The 22,337-nt window shown below is 36.4% G+C and overlaps 2 protein-coding genes across 2 annotated transcripts; both read left to right on the top strand.

Annotated features, from left to right (window-relative positions):
• The first annotated feature begins 605 nt into the window (after positions 1-605).
• vps28 (VPS28 subunit of ESCRT-I) lies at positions 606-6,647 on the top strand. Its single transcript, XM_081375625.1, has 10 exons — positions 606-627; positions 1,090-1,135; positions 1,238-1,266; positions 1,356-1,393; positions 1,546-1,635; positions 2,550-2,655; positions 3,307-3,408; positions 3,678-3,731; positions 4,378-4,469; positions 5,814-6,647. The coding sequence occupies exons 2-10, from the start codon at positions 1,096-1,098 to the stop codon at positions 5,932-5,934; spliced, it is 672 nt and encodes a 223-aa protein (XP_081231751.1). The 5' UTR covers positions 606-627; positions 1,090-1,095; the 3' UTR covers positions 5,935-6,647.
• Positions 6,648-7,969: 1,322 nt separating this feature from the next.
• Positions 7,970-22,299, top strand: mapk15 (mitogen-activated protein kinase 15). Its single transcript, XM_081375964.1, has 14 exons — positions 7,970-8,392; positions 12,414-12,512; positions 12,665-12,694; positions 13,218-13,308; positions 14,549-14,679; positions 14,769-14,932; positions 15,518-15,657; positions 16,022-16,079; positions 16,206-16,343; positions 17,802-17,907; positions 18,764-19,049; positions 20,445-20,551; positions 21,315-21,458; positions 21,867-22,299. The coding sequence occupies exons 1-14, from the start codon at positions 8,324-8,326 to the stop codon at positions 22,050-22,052; spliced, it is 1,749 nt and encodes a 582-aa protein (XP_081232090.1). The 5' UTR covers positions 7,970-8,323; the 3' UTR covers positions 22,053-22,299.
• Positions 22,300-22,337: the final 38 nt, after the last annotated feature.

Here is a 22,337-nt window from a genome sequence, read left to right on the forward strand (position 1 = left end):
TATTATATAAAACAGTCGTTGTTCTATAATGTAGTTATAATTCATAACTGAGTCAATAAAGCAGGTATATTTATTACTGTGAAAATATTAAAGAGACTGAAACGTACTCGTAAATGTCAGTTTTCTTTGAATGTTAAATTAAATAAATAAATAATATACTATATAAAACAGTTATTATTCTATAAAGTAGTTATATTTCATTACTGGGTCAATAAAGCAGGTATATTTACTAGTGTGGAAATATTAAAGGGTCTTGGCAACCCTCACCATGAAACGTACGCATAAATGTTCGTTTTTTTTAATGATAAATTAAATAAATATATAATATGCTATATTATAAAGTAGTTGTATTTCATAACTGAGTCAATAAATCACGGTTTATTAAGCAGTGTGTAAATATTAGAGGGACTTGGCAACCCTCGCCATGAAACTTGCGCATAAATGTTAGTTTTCTTCGAATGTCAAATTGAATAAATCATTATTCCTTTCACTTTAGAGTTGAGAATAAATATAATATATATTATTTGCATAAGTATATTGTTGTAATGAAGAAATAAAATAAAACAGGATGTTACGAAATCATCCGGCGACGTCACGTCAGTTTGCAGTGGTGACGTCAATATAAGGGTGAGCGAATTCTCTTTTTATCTTCCTGGTGCGTTTTTTGTGTTAAAAAACCCTTTAATATTTTAATAAAACGTAATTTCATAATCACATTAACGTTATATACTTATATAAGGTGTGAATTAGAGAAAGACATCAATGTGGCGTTTACACTTTCAGCGGAATGGAAGCTAACTTAAATCGAAGCTAGTTGCCTGAGCTAGCATCGCTCTGGAAATAAACAAAACAAAATCAGCTGTTGTATAATGAACTCGATCCACCATTTACCTTGCGTCAAACAGCTCGTTTAATGTCTTAAATCTGTTTAGTCACATGTTGTCTGTCTCTCTATACGTTTGAATGGTATTTCCTGTGTTTGAGATAAACAATCACTGTAACTTATATCATTCGTTTCTTTGAGAAAACTACAGGCTCGTGGCTAAAGCAAAAACATCATGATCTGATTGTCTCTTGATTGTTTTGTAGTTCATCATGTTTCATGGAATACCTGCTTCTGGAGTGATGGGAGGAGGTGAGACGGGAATAGTCAATCTAAGCATCTCATTCTTTTATATTTTCACATATTATCAGAATTTCATATCTCTGTTTTCCCTTTCTGCTTTAACTTAACCAGCGCCTGCCAACAAGCAAGAACTGTATGAGGTAAAGTGTTAGATTGTGCACTTTTTATTTTAATAATGCACTCACTGTCATTTTTTTCTTCTTTAAATGACTGTCTTTGTCTGTTACAGGAAGTGAAATTGTACAAAAATGCCAGAGAAAGGGAAAAGTAAGTTACCTGACATCATATTGTTCAGCTGGGGCTATTTTTGAGCTTCTTTATTTATTTGTCATACTAATTGATGTCATTGTAAAGACAATGCCGGATGCTGATAATGTGATTGGGTTGCATTTAATGTCCTTTTTATTTCATTTTGAAAGGTATGACAACATGGCAGAGTTGTTTGCTGTGGTCAAAACCCTCCAGGCGCTGGAGAAAGCCTACATTAAGGACTGCGTGACTCCAAACGAGTGAGTTTTTATGTTTGTGCAGAATGTCATGATTTACGGTATGGTCACATTTACTGTAGTTCAGCGATTTTTCTCAGGCACAGCTCAGTCGTTTCAATAGGAATCCATGCAAAATCCAGGGCGAAGTATTTCTTCGCAGATTCAACATTGGTTTGAAAGTGACATGTGTGAGCTAGGCTTTATACATCACTATTCTATTGACAAGCGACAATGGTCCTTTTTTTCCGCTTCTTTTTAAATGCTGTTTTTTCATTACATTTTCTTGAACAATTACATATAATGTACAAAAACAAAACAAACAATCAAACATCGGGGCTCATATTACATGGAAAGTGTAATAGCACAAACCAACACTGGATAATACAGTATTTACTTTAGAAGTCAGAGTTAACAATACATTGCAATCAATAATAGCCACGGATATGATAAGGGTAAATATAGTGCACATTAAAGTATATTTTCACATGAATATAATACCTAATCAAGCATTTTTTTGTTCCTCTATTATATCGTTAATATCCCCATGTTCAATAAATAATAAAAAGGGACTCCAGACCCTTTTAAATCTGTCGTCTTTACCCTTAAGAATATAGGTTATCTTCTCCATTGCAATGCATGAAGATATTTCTCTTAACCATCAAATTATAGTAGGGCTTTCTGTCTTTTCCCAATAAATGGCGATGAGCCGTTTGGCATGTAGAATACACATGTCTATCAATGCTTGAGTGTGCTTTTTAATATTCCAGTTATCTGGATGAATACCAAGAATGAAAAATCCAAGATACGCCATATATTGTTAATTAAACTCTTGTTTCAATGGCCCTTTTCTGCCTGTGAACTTCCGCTAATGTGACCCCACCCTTATTGACACGTTATCTGTCCATATATAATAAATATTTGCTTTGTTTTCTCAGATATACAGGAGCTTGCTCAAGATTGCTTGTCCAATACAAGGCTGCTTTCAAACAGGTCCAGGGATCAGATGTGGGCTCCATCGATGACTTCTGTCGGAAATACAGGGTAAAGCTTATTTTACTAACTTTAAATTCTTTGTCTCTTTTGTGTCTTTGGTTAGTGATGTATTGGTCCAGTGCACCACTATATACAGTCAAACCAAACATTATTCACACACCAGATATCATTTTTGATATTGTTTCACTAGTGTGTGCAGAACTATAGTTCATTTCTGTAAGTGAGGAGAGCAAAATAAAGTAAACTGTGACATATTATACCCAAATATTCTTCATGCAGTGACTACCAGTGAAATATATAAACATTTGGGAGCAAAAATGATTCATAACTTTGAGCTGATCATGTTTCACTGAAGTGTTTTGTCTTTAATTGCTAATGCTCTTTTTACACACAGACTGAACACAATGAAGCATTGCTTGGTGATTGGTTGAGCTAAACTGGTATTATCTAATTTTGTAGTTAAATTTAACAGCTGACAGATATTCAACATAATTCATGTGTGAGACAGTCTAACAGAAGGACGGACAAAACCAGTCAAATATCAACTGAGTTCTGCTCATATTTTATTAGCATTTTCTAAACTATAGCGAATAAACTGAGATAATGTGAGAAATGTTGAAGGTGTCTGAATACATTTTGGTTTGACTGTATATCAAGAATTTTCTTTTTTAAATATGTTTTCTCTTGTGTCTCTGACAGCTGGACTGTCCACTGGCTATGGAGAGGATCAAAGAGGATCGACCAATCACCATTAAGGATGACAAGGGCAACCTGAACCGCTGCATTGCAGACATCGTGTCTGTATGTATCTTGAACTCTTAATGCAGCCTTGAATGAATAGCTTTTCTTGAGTTAAAGCCAGTGTTTATCGATTGAGCACGGAGGATTCCTCCTTGTTCCAGCAGCTGCATTAAGGAGATTTGCTCAGACTAGAATAAATAATGCCAAATGTAATTTGTCACAGTAGAGTATGTGGTTGTGGTGCATAAAATAAATACTTGGCATTGATAATAAGTGGCAAGATCTGCTCCTATGCCATGTTTATTAACCTTTGTGTTTCTCCCGTGCAGCTCTTTATCACAGTGATGGACAAACTTCGACTTGAGATTCGTGCCATGGATGAGGTAGTCATTTCACAGACGACATCAGCTTAATTAGATTAACACAATGTTATGAAAGGGATACTTCACCGATTAGCATTAAGCTTTGTATCAGTAGAAACCCGGTAGTATTTTGGAGTGACCGTGCTTCCCTCCCTCATGTCCCCCTGAGACGAGAGATTTCTGGATTGTGTGTCTAGAAAAAAAACCTCAGATGACACAAAAATCATCATTTATCGTCATCTGAGGCTTTTCTGTCCAGAGGCGAGAGACTCCAGCCAGTAGGAGGCGCTCGTCCCGCATGTCTTCAACCCGCCCATAGGGGGAGCTCACGATAAAACGCCGTCTTTTCAGTTTCGAGTCGACTAGTAGCCTAGTCGTATAATTTCTCCCGATACTGCCCTCTGTAACCGGTAGGCGTGGCTTGGGAGGGTCCTCGTAGGGCAGCGGAGCAAGTGCATTCTGGGAGTTGTAGTCTTTCATCCACATGAGCCAAAAATACATTTTCTGGCTTTTCTCAGTCTAGAAGGCACCAGCTTCTAAAATAATTTCACATTTCTACTACATAAATGACCCAATTTAAATACACATTCATCTTTCCAGCGCTGAAATATCCCTTTACGTTTCCCTGACTTTATGGTTTGATTATATGAGTGATATTGTTTTGTAGATCCAGCCTGATCTGCGGGAGCTCATGGAGACCATGAACCGGATGAGCAACATGCCTCCAGATTCAGAGGCCAAAGACAAAGTCAGCCTCTGGTGAGCCTAGATTCATTTTAGGGAAAGACATTTAATACTTTTATTCAGCAAGGATGCATAAAATGAATCAAAAGCAACAGTAAAGACATTTAAAATGTTACAAAAGATTCTATTTCAAATAGATGCATCACGTTTTCCACAAAAATATTATAGTTTTCAACATTGATAATAATCATAAATGAATCAAATCATCATATTAGAGTGATTTCTGAAGGATCATGTGACACTGAAGACTGGAGTAATGATGCTGAACATTCAGCTTTGATCACAGGAATAAATTACAGTTTATTAATATCGTGGCGGGCCACCAAAAATAAATGAATATATGGGAAACACTTAGGGGTGTAGCGATACCCTCGTGTATCACGACGATACTGAACTCACGATACGTTATTATTGCGATACTCCCAAGACATGGTAAAAGGTTTACAAAAAATGTCCTGTTGATTAAAATGCTAAATTTGGTATTACATTGTGTGTGTGTAAATGAATAGGCTTGGACTTGGTGTTGATAACCCAATGTTGATAAGACACCAGAATAACAATATTCATGATTCTGAAGCTGAAAACAGAAATATTTTAGACGAATATGCTTGCACTCTTTCACTCACTAGATATATTTAAAATAATGTAGGCCACTTTTTACTGGTAACAAGACAATTGGCATTATCAGAAACCAGAAATATTCCCCCGTTGCATTATCATACATTATATTCAACATTATATATATTAGTTTAATGTTGTACTGACACTACAACTCTAAAAACTTGAATTTTTTCTCTCACAGTAATTTTTATTTTGGGTGAGCTATGCTCTATCCATGATACATATTGTTGCATTTTTGTATTGCGATATATTGATACACATGATTACAATTGACCTTGTGATGCTTGAGAGTGATATTACATCACTCAAAGGTATAGCGGAGGATCTTTCCCAATTTTAGATAAGACCCGCCCTCTCCACTTTTTGAAAATTTTGATTGATTCACCAGAATGATTGACAATTAGGAGGACCAATAGTATAGGTGATCCGCCCGGAAGTAAAAAATCCTCCGCTATACCTTTAAAACTCATAGATAACGACACATTTCCAACAAAAGTGGAAAACTTCTGTCCACTTTGCAATATAGCAGTTAAATATAGCAATTTAATTTGAATTAATTTCGATTCTGTAATTAAAAAAATCGATTTTAAAATCGTATTTTTTTTTCGTATTTTTTTCTCTAGTAATTGGTTTGCATGTAAACCTGGATATCAGGTTATTTCCATGATCTGATTTCTGTGAGTTCTCAGTGTTCTGGTGTGCATGTGAACGCGCTCACTGTCGTCTTGTTCCTCACAGGTTAACCACACTAAGCAGCATGTCTGCATCTGATGAGCTGGATGACTCCCAGGTTCGCCAGATGCTCTTTGACCTGGAGTCCGCCTACAACGCCTTCAACCGTTTCTTGCACTCGTCTTAAATGCTCCTCTGTGATCTTCTCTTCACCAGCTTTTTATCAAACCTTTGTTTCATTTCCCCTATTTTGCCTATGTCTCTTTAGATCTCAATGAAGGAACCTCAAATCCAATTAGAGTACTGTTGTGTTTACTAAGGCTTACGTTGTTCACTAATACAATTAGGATTATATTGTTCACAGATTTGTTCTTTTTCAAAGTAGTATTTTTATTTTAAATTGAAAGCTTTTTTTCGATCACTTGGTCATTAGAAAGTGTTCTCTAGAATGACCCGATCGTTAGGCTTGCAATAGCGAATACATACACATATGGGAAGGGGAAATATACTGGCCTCTATTAATACATGTTAAATTACATATGAATTGATAGTTTATGGATCTCATAATGCTGTATATTAAAGAGCAAGGTTTGATACTGAATTCTCAGTGCTGCATTTTATTTTAAATGTATAATACAGTTTCCCCAGCTTCACGTTTACACTCTGTTAAAATATATTTTTTCCAGTATTTAAATGAGACCGTTTTAATTGCACTCATTTACAGTACTCTAGCATTTGTTGGTTGATAAACTTGTCTTTTATAACAGAGCTTGATTTAGAACTTGGTGTACTCTTTCCTTGGCATGGTGTTGGTCTACTTTACCATTATGTAATAAGTCATATTTATTATTAAATGACCATTGTAAATAAAATAGTTTTGAAATAAACCACATAACTTTCAAAAACAATTTGCCCATTTGTATGTGTGATGTTGATGTGTACAAGTAATCATATTGAACCCTTTCCTTTGGTTGGACTCTCCCGGTCATCCTTAATTTCAAATGCGAATAGACCTTATTCACAGCAGCGCCATGACAGGTATGAAACCTTGGCTGTGAGGGATAGACTTGTAAATAATATAATAGAAGTGTAAAGCTCCAGATGACTTTAAATTTTCCACAGCAGTGTTTCGTAAGCAGAACAATCCAAAGACACATTAAAAAATAGTACAACCCACTGAAGAGGTATGTCCATCTCTCAGCCTCGTTTTCATTCTTAGATAGTTCAGCATGTTTAAGTTGGATTTGGATTCGCCGCCTTAAACAAACAGAAATGTGCTTGGTTTGAAAATGACGTTTCATATATTGCTATTGTCAAATAGACATATAGTCAAGTCATTTTATGAAAAAAGGTTAAACAAATTGCAACAGAAGCAAACTGATTGTGTATCCTAAATATTTCATGAGTAAGAAAAAAAAAAAACCCTGAAGAATCCCATTAGGGGAAAGTTTAGAAAAAGACCCAAATATAGCCTATTCATACACCTATTTCTTTTTCTCACGTGAATAGGGTAAAGTTTTTAACCTTTAGATATCACCATGAACATTACTGAGTTGATTACTTACATCAAGACTAACAAAAAATGTATTAAAAGTTTTTTTGAAATTGTTTGTTAACATGGACAAACGTTGCATAATCTAATTACGTATGCGCACAGATAGCACACCTACATCACAGAGACGTCTATTTGATGTGCGTGTTTACATCTGGAAGACATATTTTTAAGAGTGTTTGCTCATCTGCAATACGTCTATAGGACATTTCCTGTCAGATGTCAAATAGACGTTTAGAAGATGTCTTTAAGATGTAATGATTTAGAATGTATGTTAAACTGACATCTTAAAGATGTCTATCAGATGTTAGTAAACAGCAGATGTTGCCTTGTTGAATCTTGTTGACATATAACAGTAAAATGTTAAGGTCTGAATGGAACTCATTTAGGCTACCCATGAGCATTAATACATAGAGGCAGGAAGAAGTACTTTAAACCAGCCTTTATTAATTATTATTGCAGAGATGGGGTTTGGGGATGGGTCCGTGGGACTGTTTCTGGGGCTTTGCTTTTTATTTTACGTACCTTTTGTCTTCTGCATTCTCCTTACCCTTGTCTCCTGTTCAGTCTCACCGACTAATATTAATTTTCGCCGATATTTCGCTGATCACGTGACCCCATCTTCAGAAAACGTGCGGCTCCTTTAAGAGATTGCGTCCTTTGCATAGTTGCGTCTCTATGGTGACAAACAATTACAAACCCAAGTAATGCTTACCTTTTTAGCAGGCTATATTAATGGTGAAGTCCAAACGACATAAACACTTGTTCTTATTTGCAACAGGTCGGGTTTAACATAGAATTTATGTAACTCCGTTCAAATGTTTGGATTGTCAACAATGATTAAGATTAAGGCGTATTTACATGTTTTGTATTCGGCATATCACTAAGGAAAGTAAACTCCTAAGTTAGGTAATCGAGTGAAGTTTTTGTTTATTAAATATATATTGGGCCAATCCTGCATTCCTCAGACAACCAGATTCCTGCCATGATCAAAACATAAGTGGTGAAACAGGTAAAAGACGCGATGAACATCACAGAGGTGGAACAACACATTAGCTTGAAGTATGACATCAAGAGAAGACTTGGAAAAGGGGTAAGTTAAGTTGTCTATTCTGTGTTTTTAAAAAGAGCCAAAATAAAAACTGAGATATATATAATAATCATGAGTTATTGTTTCTGTAATGTGCTGTTTTGCACAGTAGTGATCATGTGCTTGGAATAATTACTGTACTAATGCAGATAACTGATTTTTCTGTTTATACTTTCAAGAAGTTAAAGGGTTAATTCGCCCAAAAATGAAATTTCTGTTATTATTACTCACCTTCATTTTACAACTACCATAGCTTTATATGATAAACAGATTATAATTAGGCTTTTTATTCACATATAAACATTCAACTCAGTTGTGTTAAACGAAAGCTCAAGCATGTTCACTTCAATTCATTCCCGTGTTACGCAGCACGTTTGAGCTTTATATGTGAATAAAAGCCTAAATTCAGTCTGTTCATCATCATATAAGCGAAAGTGTGTCTTCAGAAAATTTGGATTAGCCTACACCTCTCGATTCATATGGATTAGTTTTACGTCCACTTTATTAACTTTTTAAAGCGTTAGAGTGGTAGTTGCGTAGATGTCAATGGAGAGACAGAAAGCATCAAAAAGATCTTTATTTGTGTCCTGAAGATGAACGAAAGTCTTACAGGTTTGGAACGACATGAGGGTTTGTAATTAATAAAAGAATTTTAACCCTTTCATGCATGAATTATGATAACCTCAGTCAGGATTTTCAGAGGATGTGATTCCATCAGAATTTTCTACAGCCTGTCAAGGTACAACTGTGGAAACCACTCAGATGCTCCGTCCAGTGCACCAGAGTATGGAGATTATATTAGCTGATAATTCTGATTATGTTCAAGATGGACATGCACATTTCTATCATAGCCCTCCTCTGAGAAAACCTAGCGATACGTTTTTTCAATCTCATCTGAAATGATCAGTGTTGGGGGAAACGCATTACAAGTAACATGCATAACGCATTCAGATTACTTTTTTGATGTTATAAGTAAAGTAATGTGTTACAAGTAACATGCATTAGGATAAGTGTACCCATTAAGCCCACCAAAATCTAAGTCTAGGTTTTTTTCATAGATATTGACATAGTTTATAAGAAAAATAATTTGTTAAAATGCAAGATTAATCTCTCATTTGAAATTATATTAATTAGTTGATGTACATTTTAGAATATAAAATTAAGATAATTTAGGAATAAAGTCAGAAGTCTGGCATGGGCTTAATTGGTACTTTGGCACCATTTAAGCCCGCATGTGTTCCAAATAAGCCCACATCATCATTGATTCACAAAATATAAAAAAATTAAATGATTTTAAAGAAGTAAAACATCAATATATTTATTCAGTGACAGGGAAGCATTAAAAAAAAAATCATTTTGCTAATGTTTGATTAGAGCCCTGGGTGGGATGGGTAGGTGTTAGTGGCCGGTGGTCTGGAGCCTTAAGTCGGCTTGACTGGAGTTGTAGCTGGAGTCAAGCTGGAAGTTTGACCGGGTGTATCTCGGGAGCCAAGCTGAGTTAGGGCTCCATACTCTGGGCTTAGGGGGGCCTCCTAGTGGGCCCCCCTAACAGTCCCAGGGGCTCGGGACTGTAGGGTCCCTCTGGGAGCTCTCCATGTCTGGAATCACAAGCCTTAACTCAGCTTGACTCCCGAATTATGCCCGGTTAGGACTTTAGGACAAAACAGGCTCTATCTCATTTGAATAAATGTGTAATTTGTGTGTAAGTAAGGTAAGGGTAAAAGGTTAGTAAGGTAAAAGCACACAAAGACATGTTATCATTAAACACTTTCAGAAAATGTATCAAAGTTTGCAATCAGAGGGATTCCATATTGAAACACACAAGGTGGGCTTAAATGGTTCCACAGTGAGTAATGGTGAAAAAAGACAATGTTTTCCTTTAAAAATGTAAGATATGTTTACAAATACATGCATGGAGCTTAAATATACCGTGGACTAGTATCATAGTAATTTTCATTGTGCCCACATTGAGAAATGTTAATTTTTTTTCATTCAAAGTTAGCTTGTGTTGGCTCTAGTTTGCATGCGTTTTGTGGCACTGTACCATTTAAGCCCAAAAAGTTAATTTATAAAAATAATCTTATCTACAAAACAATTTTTGATGTATTTATTTGTAAATGAATGTAAAATGAGTCACAAAACATTCATTGTTTGCAGTTCACATGCTTAATTCTTTGGCAGTCTATCTTTCTGTAAGGCTAATTAATGGTTTGACCGAGATTAGCTTTGAACGCAAGCTAATAAAACTCATCTTTCCATTTAAAGGAAAATGATATAAAATGATAAAGTACTATTTGTTCATACACAAAAAACAATACATTTATCTCTTATTTGACATAATATCAATGTAGTTACCAAAGAAATGAAATGAAAATTGCTGAAATGTGTTGATTTCTGAAGGGTCCCGAAACACCAAAGTTTTGGGGTGACTTTGTGTAAGGTCCACTGAGACAGCATGCACATGGGTGGGGCTAACTCAACATTGCCAAATGTGATTGGTATGCAATTAAAAATGCCAGGGAAGTAACAAATCACTGGATTGGTTAAAATAATAAGCAGCATAAAATATTATTTTCTCTTTTTTTAATTTGACTTCAGAGTTGAAAGTGGGCTTAAAGGGTACATGGGCTTAATGGGTACACTTACCCTACCTAATCAGATTACTTTTTGATCTAACAAGTAATTAACTACAAGTAATGTGCATTACCTAATCAGATTACTTTTTAATGTAACGAGTAAAGAAACGCATTACAAGTAACATGCATTACGTAATCAGATTACATTTTGATGTTATGAGTAAAGAAACACATTACAATAAGGCACATTACTTTTTAATGTTATGAGTAAGGAAACGCATTACAAGTAACATGCATTATGTAATCAGATTACTTTTTGATGTTATGAGTAAAGAAACGCATTACAAGTAACATGCATTACGTAATCAGATTACTTTTTGATGTTATGAGTAAAGAAACGCATTACAAGTAACATGCATTACGTAATCAGATTACTTTTTGATGTTATGAGTAAAGAAACGCATTACAATAAGGCACATTACTTTTTAATGTTATGAGTAAGGAAACGCATTACAAGTAACATGCATTACGTAATCAGATTACTTTTTGATGTTATGAGTAAAGAAACGCATTACAAGTAACATGCATTATGTAATCAGATTACTTTTCGATGTTATGAGTAAAAAAACGCATTACAATAACATGCATTATAAAATTAGATTACTTTTTGATCTAACAAGTAAAGTAATGCATTACAAGTGTCTTTTTTTGATGTCAATGAAAATTACTTTCTAATAATACAAATACATTTATTTACTGTAAAAAAAAGTCACTGCAGATTAAGTTTTTAAGTTTTAAGTTTCAAAAACAATATTCACATTATAATTATGAATTGTAGCTGAAATATAGCAGTTGATGCATGACGTCCACTACAGTGGACATGTGATTAATCAGAGTTTTCTCTCAATCTAAAATCAAAACTTGGAAAATTTTACTGTGATATGACTCATTAGATATTGCTTGATGCTGCAATATTTATTTTACCTACAAGAGTCTCCTAGGATAGAAGGAATGGGTGGATATTCCGGAGCAACTTGGCATGTCTGACTGACCCTTGGCCATCTTGGTTTGGAGGGGGAAAAAATCGAAACACAAAGGCTTGCCACTTGGTTGCAGTTTACAGGATGATGCACCAGGATCCAATGAAGAGGCTGATGTGCAACTTTGCCATAAAAACCCGTGCAAATTCAAGAAAATGCTTTTTTAATAGCTGTCCACTGTAGTGACCAGTCACTATGCGTGAAAGGGTTAATTTTTTGGGTGAACTATCCTTTTAAAAATGAGTGTGCACCCTAATGTCCATCTGTAAACATCACAGGTGTCCTAAACTGTGCTCGATCTCTCATCCGTCAGTCCAGTAAATAAACTGAAACTCTTCCAAGACACCAAGTCTGTTTTCCTTCAGTCAGCTGTTTTTTACAGTGCACTTTTAAATCCGTTTCTCACAGGCGTATGGAATTGTTTGGAAGGCGGTGGACAGAAAAACAGGAGAGACTGTCGCTGTGAAGAAAATCTTTGATGCCTTTAGGAATCGAACAGATGCTCAGGTTAGAGACAAGTAAAACACATAGCATTTACTACACTATACTGTACGATTATAGAATTGTTCTATGTGTGAATAGGTGAAGGTACAGTAAGACAGTTATTATTTAGTAAAAAATGGTTAAATTGCACATTTCTTTCTGCCATTTTCCCATAGAGAACATTCAGAGAAATTATGCTCCTCCAGGTAAGAATATTTCCAAACCTTGGAATCCAAATTCGTTTTAATCCATATACTTAAGCAACTGGTTTTTTAGATATTGGATATATTCTTTGCATATGATTTTTTCTGTTATGTTTTTTAAAAGAAGTCTCTTCTGCAAAAAATCTGCATTTTTTTGCAAACGGTTTTAATATTATTACAATAAAAAACAGCTGTTTTCTATATGGGTATATTTGATGCTCAAGAAACATTTATGATTATTATCAGTGTTGAAAACAGTTGTGCTGCTTCAGATTTTTGTGGAAATTGTGATAAAAAAATGTGATGAATAGGAAGTTCAAAAGAACAGCATTTATTTGAAATGTAAATCTTTTGTAACAAATTTAGCCTATACATTTTTTTTTTTTACTGTCCCTTTTCGATCAATTTAATTTGTCCTGGCTGAATAAAAACACTTTTGAACTGTTGTGTAGCCTATGTAAAAAAGTAAGTTCTGTGTATAGTTAAGGTATGTTATTAAATTTCCCTCTTCTTTTCTCTTTTGCAGGAGTTTGGGGATCATCCTAACATAATTAAATTACTAAATGTCATCAGAGCCCAAAACGACAAAGACATTTACCTCGTGTTTGAATTCATGGGTAAGAGAGCATCTTTGCACTTCACACTGTGTTAAAAATAATTAGGCTATATTTTATGGCAATATTCATATTTCCAAGTTATTGTTCTTGCCCTAAGAGTTAGTTATTACATTGATGTTATTACATTGTTAACTAGATGTACCGCATCGCGGTACAAAATATGACCGCCGCTCAGGCCTGCACTGGCTTTCCACAAAAATAAATGACGTGGAGTAATTTGGCTGTATTGCGTGTTTATGTATATACCCAAAAAAAGTAATAGTATGTGCATGTCTGTCTGTGTGTGTGTGTGTGTGTGTATGTGTGTGTGTGTGTGTGTGTGTGTGTGTGTGTGTGTTTGTGTATGTGTGTGTCTGTGTGTGTGTGTGTGTGTGTGTGTGTCTGTGCGTGTATGTATGTGTGCGTACATGTGTGCGCGTGTGTGTTTGTGTGTGTGTGTCTGTGCATGTGGATTTGTATGTGTGTGTATGGGTGTGTGTCTGTGCGTGTGGATGTCAGTGTGTGTGCATGCTTGCGTTTGTTTGTATTCCTGCATGTGTGTGTGTGACAGTATCATCCTAAACCAGCAACCCTTCGCTCAACAGCACCATCTACAGGCCGATGAGTGTACAGTCACTAAATGTGCACATAAATGAATTTATTTTATACCCCCCCATGGATGAAATTCTACAAAACTTAGCAGAGGATACCCCCAGAGGATGTCAAGTTAATCATACACATGAAATATGGTGCAGTTCTGAACATCTCCACTGAAGATAGGGGCGATTAAAGCAGAATAATATTGCATTTTCATTTTTTATGGGAGGGGCGTAAATCACAAATGAGTGATTATGGGCTAGGTTGATGTGGGCCCTTAAGAGCAACATACCATAAAAATTTCTTCATCCTCGGTGCCACGGTTCAGGTAGTTATTTATTTAGGAAAAACTGCATTTTTTTGGGTTTGGGGGGGCCCAGCGCGGGGGGGAGTGGCCCCCGGGGACCAAACGAAATTTTTCCTTAGAAGTCTAGTGGGGCTACATGCCCACCAAATTTCATGTTCCCCGGTGCTTCGGTGTCCCTGGTATCGTTGACGAAAAATTCAGTAAGGTGACGAAAAAAAAAAAAAAAAAAAACTTTGACAATCCCTATATGACCGCTTTCGCTAGCTACGCTAGCGGCGGTCATAATTATTACATTGATGGTGGCAGTAGGTGACTTTGTTTATACTTTATTCACACCAACTAATCTTTTTTTTTCAGACACAGACCTACATGCAGTGATAAAGAAAGGAAGTCTATTAAAAGACATTCATAAGCGTTATGTAATGTACCAGCTTCTCAAAGCAACAAAATATCTTCATTCAGGCAACGTCATTCACAGGGACCAAAAGGTATGTCGTTTTACTCAACTTTTAATGTTACTTCATGCTTAGAAACTTAGTTCTGATTTAAGTTATGTCTATATTTTCATTTCTTAAAGCCATCCAACATCTTACTAGACTCAGATTGCTTCGTGAAGCTGTGCGACTTTGGCTTGGCGAGATCTCTGTACCAGATCCAAGAGGATGCTGTGAATCCTGCCTTGACAGAGTATGTGGCGACACGATGGTACAGAGCCCCTGAAATTCTCCTGGGATCTATTAGGTGTGTGGCCTTTAAAAGAGGACCTATTATGGCTTTTTTCCATCGGTCTTTAGTGTGTAATGTTGCTGTTCGAGGATGAAAAAGCTCCAGCTCTTCTCTATATCAGTGTCAGTGTTTCTGAACTCCTGAAACGCCTCCATTGTAGTCTTGAGTTTCTTCCGGGAACGAACACGTCACAATATTCCTCATTTGAATAATTCATGCGCAGAATAAAGGGGCGGGGCCTGGTTGAGTTAGTTAGTAGTGTGTTAAACTGGTGGTTATGGTAAGGGGCGGGACATTTCCCAAACACACTCGAAGCGCTCGACCAATCACAACACACTGCTCCAGCCAACCAATCAGAGCACAGAGTGCTTTTCAGAAGGAGGGGCTTCATAGAGACAGGAAGTAAACAGAGCGTTACTGACAGACTGGGAAGAGAGGAGCCGCAACAATGGAGAATATGAGGAAAATAATCAACATTCAAGCAGGAAAACCTGTTCTAGCAGAGCCTGAACACAACATCAAGACTTTGTAAAAGAGCATAATATAATGTTAATCATAATATATAATATATTATGATAATGATTGCTATATTTCCTGCAGGTACACAAAAGGTGTGGACATGTGGAGCATAGGTTGCATTCTGGGAGAGATGCTCCTGGGCAAGCCGCTCTTCCCTGGGACGTCTACCATTAATCAAATCGAAAAAATCCTGAGCATAATTCCACATCCTTCAACAGAGGGTGAGTTCGTATCTCACATGAGGCTTGTTCTTACAGACAACAACCAAAATAACTAGGCAAGGCAAGTTTATTTATATAGCACATTTCATACACAATGGCAATTCAAAGTGCTTTACATAGAAGAAATTAAAATAATAAAAAGAAATTAAAATAATTAAAACAGTTTAGAAAAAAATAAAATAAAATACAGTACAGTCGGACGAACATTGGCACTGTGTTCATTCATCATTAAATGCACAGCTAAATAGATGTGTTTTGAGTCTGGATTTGAAAGTGACTATTGTCACTAGCCAGAAGTGTGTTCAGAGTTACTTAAAAAACACAAACCTTCACTAATATGCCTATGTGTGATTTTGTTTTGCAGATGTGTTGGCCATCAGATCAGAGTATGGGCCTTCAGTGATTCAGAGAATGCTGCTTAGGTATGTTAAGTATGTTAATGTTTAACAGTTTGCCTGCATTATTAACTCCAGGAATGGTTGTTTAGCTGAACTTGAATGATGCGTCTGCTGACATAATAATCATGTTTGATGTGGATGTGTGTTTAGACCACAGGTGCCATTAGATGAGATTCTGCCCGCATCCGTTCCACCTGACGCCCTTGATTTAGTGCAGCGTCTGCTGGTTTTCAATCCAGACAAGAGACTCAGTGCAGAGGAAGCTCTTCAGCACCCTTACGTGTCCAAGTACGTTTCGCTTTCTGTAGTGTCTTATTTAATGTAATTCAGGGATGCACAATATATGTTCAGTTTTACTGTTATCGTTATCGGCCTGATAACGAAATGTGGCCGATATATTAAGGCTGATAAATAATGGATTATTTCCTTCAGCTGAGACTCTTCAGATGTGCACTGTTCGACATGATGCTTTTGAATTGCTTAAATATGATTGGAATCACTTCATAAAGGAAAATACAGTAAAGTGCAACATGCACAGCGCAAAATCTGCCAAATGAGAACATTATAATTGTGTGTTTGGGACATGGCTTTTGTTTTTGTAATCAGGCTCTCAAAATTATATAAAAATTTGGATTTGGATTTATCGGCCGATATATCGGTTATCGGTATCGGCCAAAATGTTCATATTGGTGCACCCCTATTGTAAATAATAATGTACTGCAGTGGCCGACAGTGACGTCCAGCCTGGGAAAATTGACATCCTCACCCTTTATTCAAATGTTATTAAAAATGTGTTGAAGCATATTCTGTAGTTGTGCTGGGAGTCAATTGTTTTATTTGTGATGATAATAACGCAATGAAAAATGCCAAATTGTGTGATATCGTTTTTGTCCAGGCTGTCAAAGAAATTATGAACATATGTAAAAACAAGAGAGAAACAATTAATTAATAATAACTGTAAATGCATGCTTTTTCCTGTCTGCTCTTTGTTTTTCTATTACATTTTTTTGCATATTAAAAAATACTGTAGATGTAATTTGCCAAATAATTGTGTCGGATGAATACCTTAACCAAGTTCAGTGTTTTGGTTTTCCCTCATATTTAAATTTTTTTAAAAAACGGCCTCATATTTTGATGGTTTAATCAAACTTTTAGGGTCATTAAAAACAAATATCCCTCCAAACATCACTTTTGACCACTACTGTATGTCAACATGAAATCAAAATTGACTGTGTTTACTTTCTTAATACTTAATAATATTAATGAAATCAAAATATGATTGCTTTTGTTAAATGGCTGTTAATTAATATTAACCAGAAACTATAATTTGTTGATTTTAACCAATTACTGACTACAGTAGTTACAGCATTGAGGCATTATTTTTGGCAATTTTAATTTTTAATTTTTAATTATTTATTGTTATTCTTAATTCTAGTGGTGGTTAGCATTAATAAAAAGCAGTTAACGTAAACGCCTTCACTTTTTGAGGTGCATGTCATGGCACATATACAGTATATGAAAAAACAACTCAACTTAAAACACAAACTTATTTATTTATTGACATTTATTGAGTGTATCCCATTACAGAAGTATAATTAGTATTTCATTTTGGCCGTAAGTGATATTGACTAATGGTTTGAGTTTTATAATTAATAAATGAGTATTAACGAGAAAATGAATTAGTAAATAGATGATTGAATAATAAAACAGTAAAAATATTCATCTTCTTTCCATATTCCATGCAAGGTTTCACAACCCAGCCAGAGAGCCTCGTATGGTCTATGATGTCATTCTGCCGGTGGACGATGACGTCCAACTCTCTGTTACTCAGTACAGAAACAAACTCTATGAGGTGAGTGGAACCTTTTCATTCATTATTTCCTCAGTTTACACAGATTTATTTTGACCTTTGTCCTCATGCTTTCCCTCAAGAGCAGTCATAATGTTGTGAGTGCACACAGTCATGTGATCTCTGTGTTATGTCCACAAACGCTGTGTCACAGTGACAGTTTTTTCTTTCAAAGAAACATTTTGAAACAAGTGACATTTGTAATGTTACAAAAGTTTTCTATTTCAAATGATGTTCTTTTGATCTTTCTCTTTATCAAAGAATCCTGAAAAAAGCATCAGTTTCCACAAAAATATTATACAGTTTTCAACACTAGCTGCGTTTACATGGACACAATCGGAATGAAATCAATCCGACTGATGAATCCGAACAAGGTGTTTACATGAATGATAAATAAAGTAATCGGGTTGTTTGATTAAAAAAGGTGTTTACATGAAGGTTTTTTAGTCCGATTGAGCCGTCAATCCGATTATAAGTGTCCATGTAAACGCAGCTACTGATAATAATCATAAATGTTTCTTGAGCATCAAATCATCATATTAGAGTGATTTCTGAAGGATCATGTGACACTGAGGACTGGAGTAAAATCAGTTTTGATCACAGGAATAAATTACACTTTACTATATATTTATTTTATTTTTTTATTACACATAGAAAACAGCTATTGTAAATTGTATAACTGATTTTACTGTGTTTTTATCAAATAAATGCAGCCTTTAAAAATGATTAACATAAAAAAATACTTGTAGAAAAGCAACGTCCCTAGTACCGAGCCTTGCAGTACTCCATACTAAACTTGACTCCATAATATAATAGCAACTGCTTAAAATGACTTTCTTCCCAATTTCTCCTGTGAAAGATGATCCTGGAGAAAAGGGCCAGTCGGCATATGCAAAAACAGCCTCATTTCAGGCAGAAATTAGAGGAGAAGACCACAGAAGTGGACGAGGACAGTGGATTGGACAAAAGAGATGAAGATGGCAAGGGTTGTGTAGATGAGAGGAAATCTCCCAGTGATAAGAAGAGCCATAATGGAGCTGTTGCAAAACCTCTCGGTCGGCCTGAGCAAACACGCGAGAGCACCAGCCCGACACTGAGCCCCAGTGCAGGCAAACCCTCCTATAACCCCATCACACACATGCCCAGTGAGTTCTGTTTTACAGTCACATCATTGAATACGCTTAGGCCGCATTTACACTGCAGGTCTTTGATATGTGGAATATATCAGATTTTTGTTAATAATACTTGTTAACATTAGTTAATGCACTGTGAACTAACATGAACAAACAACAAACAGCTGGATTAACAAATACAGTAACAAATGTATTGGTCATGGTTAGTTCATGTTAGTTGATACATTGATCATGTTAAAGGGATAGTTCACTTTGAAATAAAATTTTGGTATGTTTTAGCTTACCTCAAGGGCATCCAAGATGTAGGTGTCTTTGTTTCCGCAGTAGTTTCAATTTTGATATTTTTAGGTCAAACCGTTCTTGTCTGTCAGTCATATAATGCAGGTCGATAGTCACTGTCTCAAAACACAAGCACAGAGTCCAAATTAAAACAATTCCCCATCGTCCAAATTAAACAATTCTCCATCATAAGTACACATTGATGGCCTAAGACACGAAACGAGCGGTTTATGTGAGAAAACGAACAGTATTTATATTGTTTTTACCTCTAATAACAAAGCCACGTCCAAGTGATCTGAAGGCGCGGGCGCTTCCTATTGTGTGACGTATGCGCAGACTGTTGCATAGATATATACAATAGAAGCCGCCTTGGCTACGGCAGTTCAAGGAACGAGGCGACATCTAGTGTGTATATATCTATGCAACAGTCTGCGCATACGTCACACAATAGGAAGCGCCCGCGCCTTCAGATCACTTGGACGTGGCTTTGTTATTAGAGGTAAAAACAATATAAATACTGTTCGTTTTCTCACATAAACCGCTCGTTTCGTGTCTTAGGCCATCAATGTGTACTTATGATGGAGAATTGTTTAATTTGGACGATGGGGAATTGTTTTAATTTGGACTCTGTGCTTGTGTTTTGAGACAGTGACTATCGACCTGCATTATATGACTGACAGACAAGAACGGTTTGACCTAAAAATATCAAAATTGAAACTACTGCGGAAACAAAGACACCTACATCTTGGATGCCCTTGAGGTAAGCTAAAACATACCAAAATTTTATTTCAAAGTGAACTATCCCTTTAACAAATGAACCTTTAAGTGTTACCATAATCATAAATGTTTCTTGAGCATCAGATCATCATATTAGAGTGATTTCTGAAGGATCATGTGACACTGAAGACTGGAGTAATGATGCTGAACATTCAGCTTTGATCACAGGAATAAATTACACTTTACTGTATATGCACATAGAAAACAGATATTTTGTATTTTTGTTTCTGTTTTTTTATGTTTGAGCAGAAGGTATTCTTTCAAAAATATCGTACCAACTCCCAAAACTTTGGAAAGGTAGTATATTACTCATTGGATGGCCATAAAAGACATTATGCATGTATTTTCCAGATGGTTCAGTCAAGCCGCCCCACTACCCGTCTCCTCCTCAGCGGTTTGGGAGAAGGAATCTGGAGCCTGGTGTTGTCCCGCAGACGGATGGAGCTGATGGGTCTGTGGTGCGTCCCACTGCCTCTCCTCATGTTCATTTTAGATAAGAGCTGTTTAACACTTAAAATGCCCCTTTTCATGCAGTGTGTAATGTAAAATGTCTGCAAAGTTTCAAAGATCAAAGAGTTTTTGTCTCCTAAAAGAACGAAGCAATTCTGAACTGCCTGAAACGAGTCGTCAGTAATTCCAGTCTCACTTCCGTAACATATCTGTGTAACAATGTAACAAATTTGCATAATAGCCTTGATTGGCTAATCGCGAACAGCGTCTCTTAGCTCCGCCCTCAAACACTGTAGTGTATCTGAGACTGGAAGAGTTTGGTTCGTGTTGTTCGTGTCGAGAAGACGCTGTTTTCTGCTGACAAAGCAAGTCCACTTTGATTGATACGGTAAAACCCACGCCATCCTCACTGTTCGTATCACTGTAATCAAGAGCTGAGATTCAGATATGATAATGAGCGTTTGCTTTCTGACCAATCACAGCAGACTGGGTCGTTTGACCAATCAGAGCAGAGCAGCTCTCAGAAAGGCGGGGTTTAGAGAGACTGAATCTTCGAATGAAGCGTTTCAGACACTGAGAAAAGAGCTGATGCTGCAATTAATATTATGAGAAAATTAAAGTGTTTTTGACTTGGATGCATGTAAGGGTATTATAGGAGCATACTAAAATAGCATAGTGGGGCACTGTAAATTTAATATAATTTAAAGACAGTAAATGGTTATACGGTGGTAACATCATTTAAATGTTTTATTTGTTCATGCTCTCCATCAGGATGTGGAGCAGCGAGGTCGTTCGGCCCCTGTGGGACGCACACACTCTTTCTCTCTCACTCTCGCACAGCCTCAAAATTATCCCCTGCTTCGCAAGGACGAGCCCTGTGTTTCCCCCGGGTTATGCGTCACCTCTGCGCGCTTGGTGAGTAGAGAGAAATCTGTGTATTTCACCATAAACGTTTCCAGTTTGCATAAAAACACTCTTGTTTACTCTGACCTGGGAACTTTGAACCGGCCAACACAAGTCATTGGTTGAGTCTGAATATGTTACAAGCTGTGATGTAGTTAATTTGATTCATTTCTTTTCTTTTCTTTCTTGGTTAGCTTAGCTTAACCAAATTGGCTGGTGAGTGAAAAAGTAAATTTCAAACCCTGATTTCAAGCTTAGAAAGCAGTGCCATATTGACAATCAACCATGTTTTGACACACATCATGATGTCTAGTGTGTGTATTGCAATCTTGTTATGCTAAAACTTTCCCCTTAAATACTTCACCGTACATGCTATGTCTCATAGACTGCTTCATGATATCTTAATATCTCCCTGTGCAGAACCAGCGGTCTAATCCGCATGCACGTGATGCCAAGCTTCCTCCGAGGTTCAGCAAGAAGGTTTTCCAGAGTAATTCCAACGTTTCTGCGACCGGGGATCCTCGTGCAAAACTAGGCAGTTACTCTCAGGCGTACGGGACCATCAGCAAGAGCGGACTGGACAGTCTACTGAAGAACTACCACTAGGTGTAAAGAGTGGGATTAGAGATCATGAGACGGTCACTGGAATCTCCCAGAGCAAATAAAAATGGTGGATTTCACATGAAAAGCAAACTATATAGTCATCACTCGCTGCGGAGATTATGGCCATTGTGGAAGACTCACAGATTAGTTGCCAATGACTTTATTCTGATCACTTTCAATTCAGGTGTCAACGCCTTGTGTGTAAATATGTGATGAAAACATTTATTAAACGTGTAGAGAACATCTATGCAATGTGTGTGTCCATGTTCTTGGCTTATAAAACTTTCA

This window comes from Scardinius erythrophthalmus (genome assembly GCF_964197995.2).
Source record: "Scardinius erythrophthalmus genome assembly, chromosome: 10".
NCBI classification, from domain to species: domain Eukaryota; kingdom Metazoa; phylum Chordata; class Actinopteri; order Cypriniformes; family Leuciscidae; genus Scardinius; species Scardinius erythrophthalmus.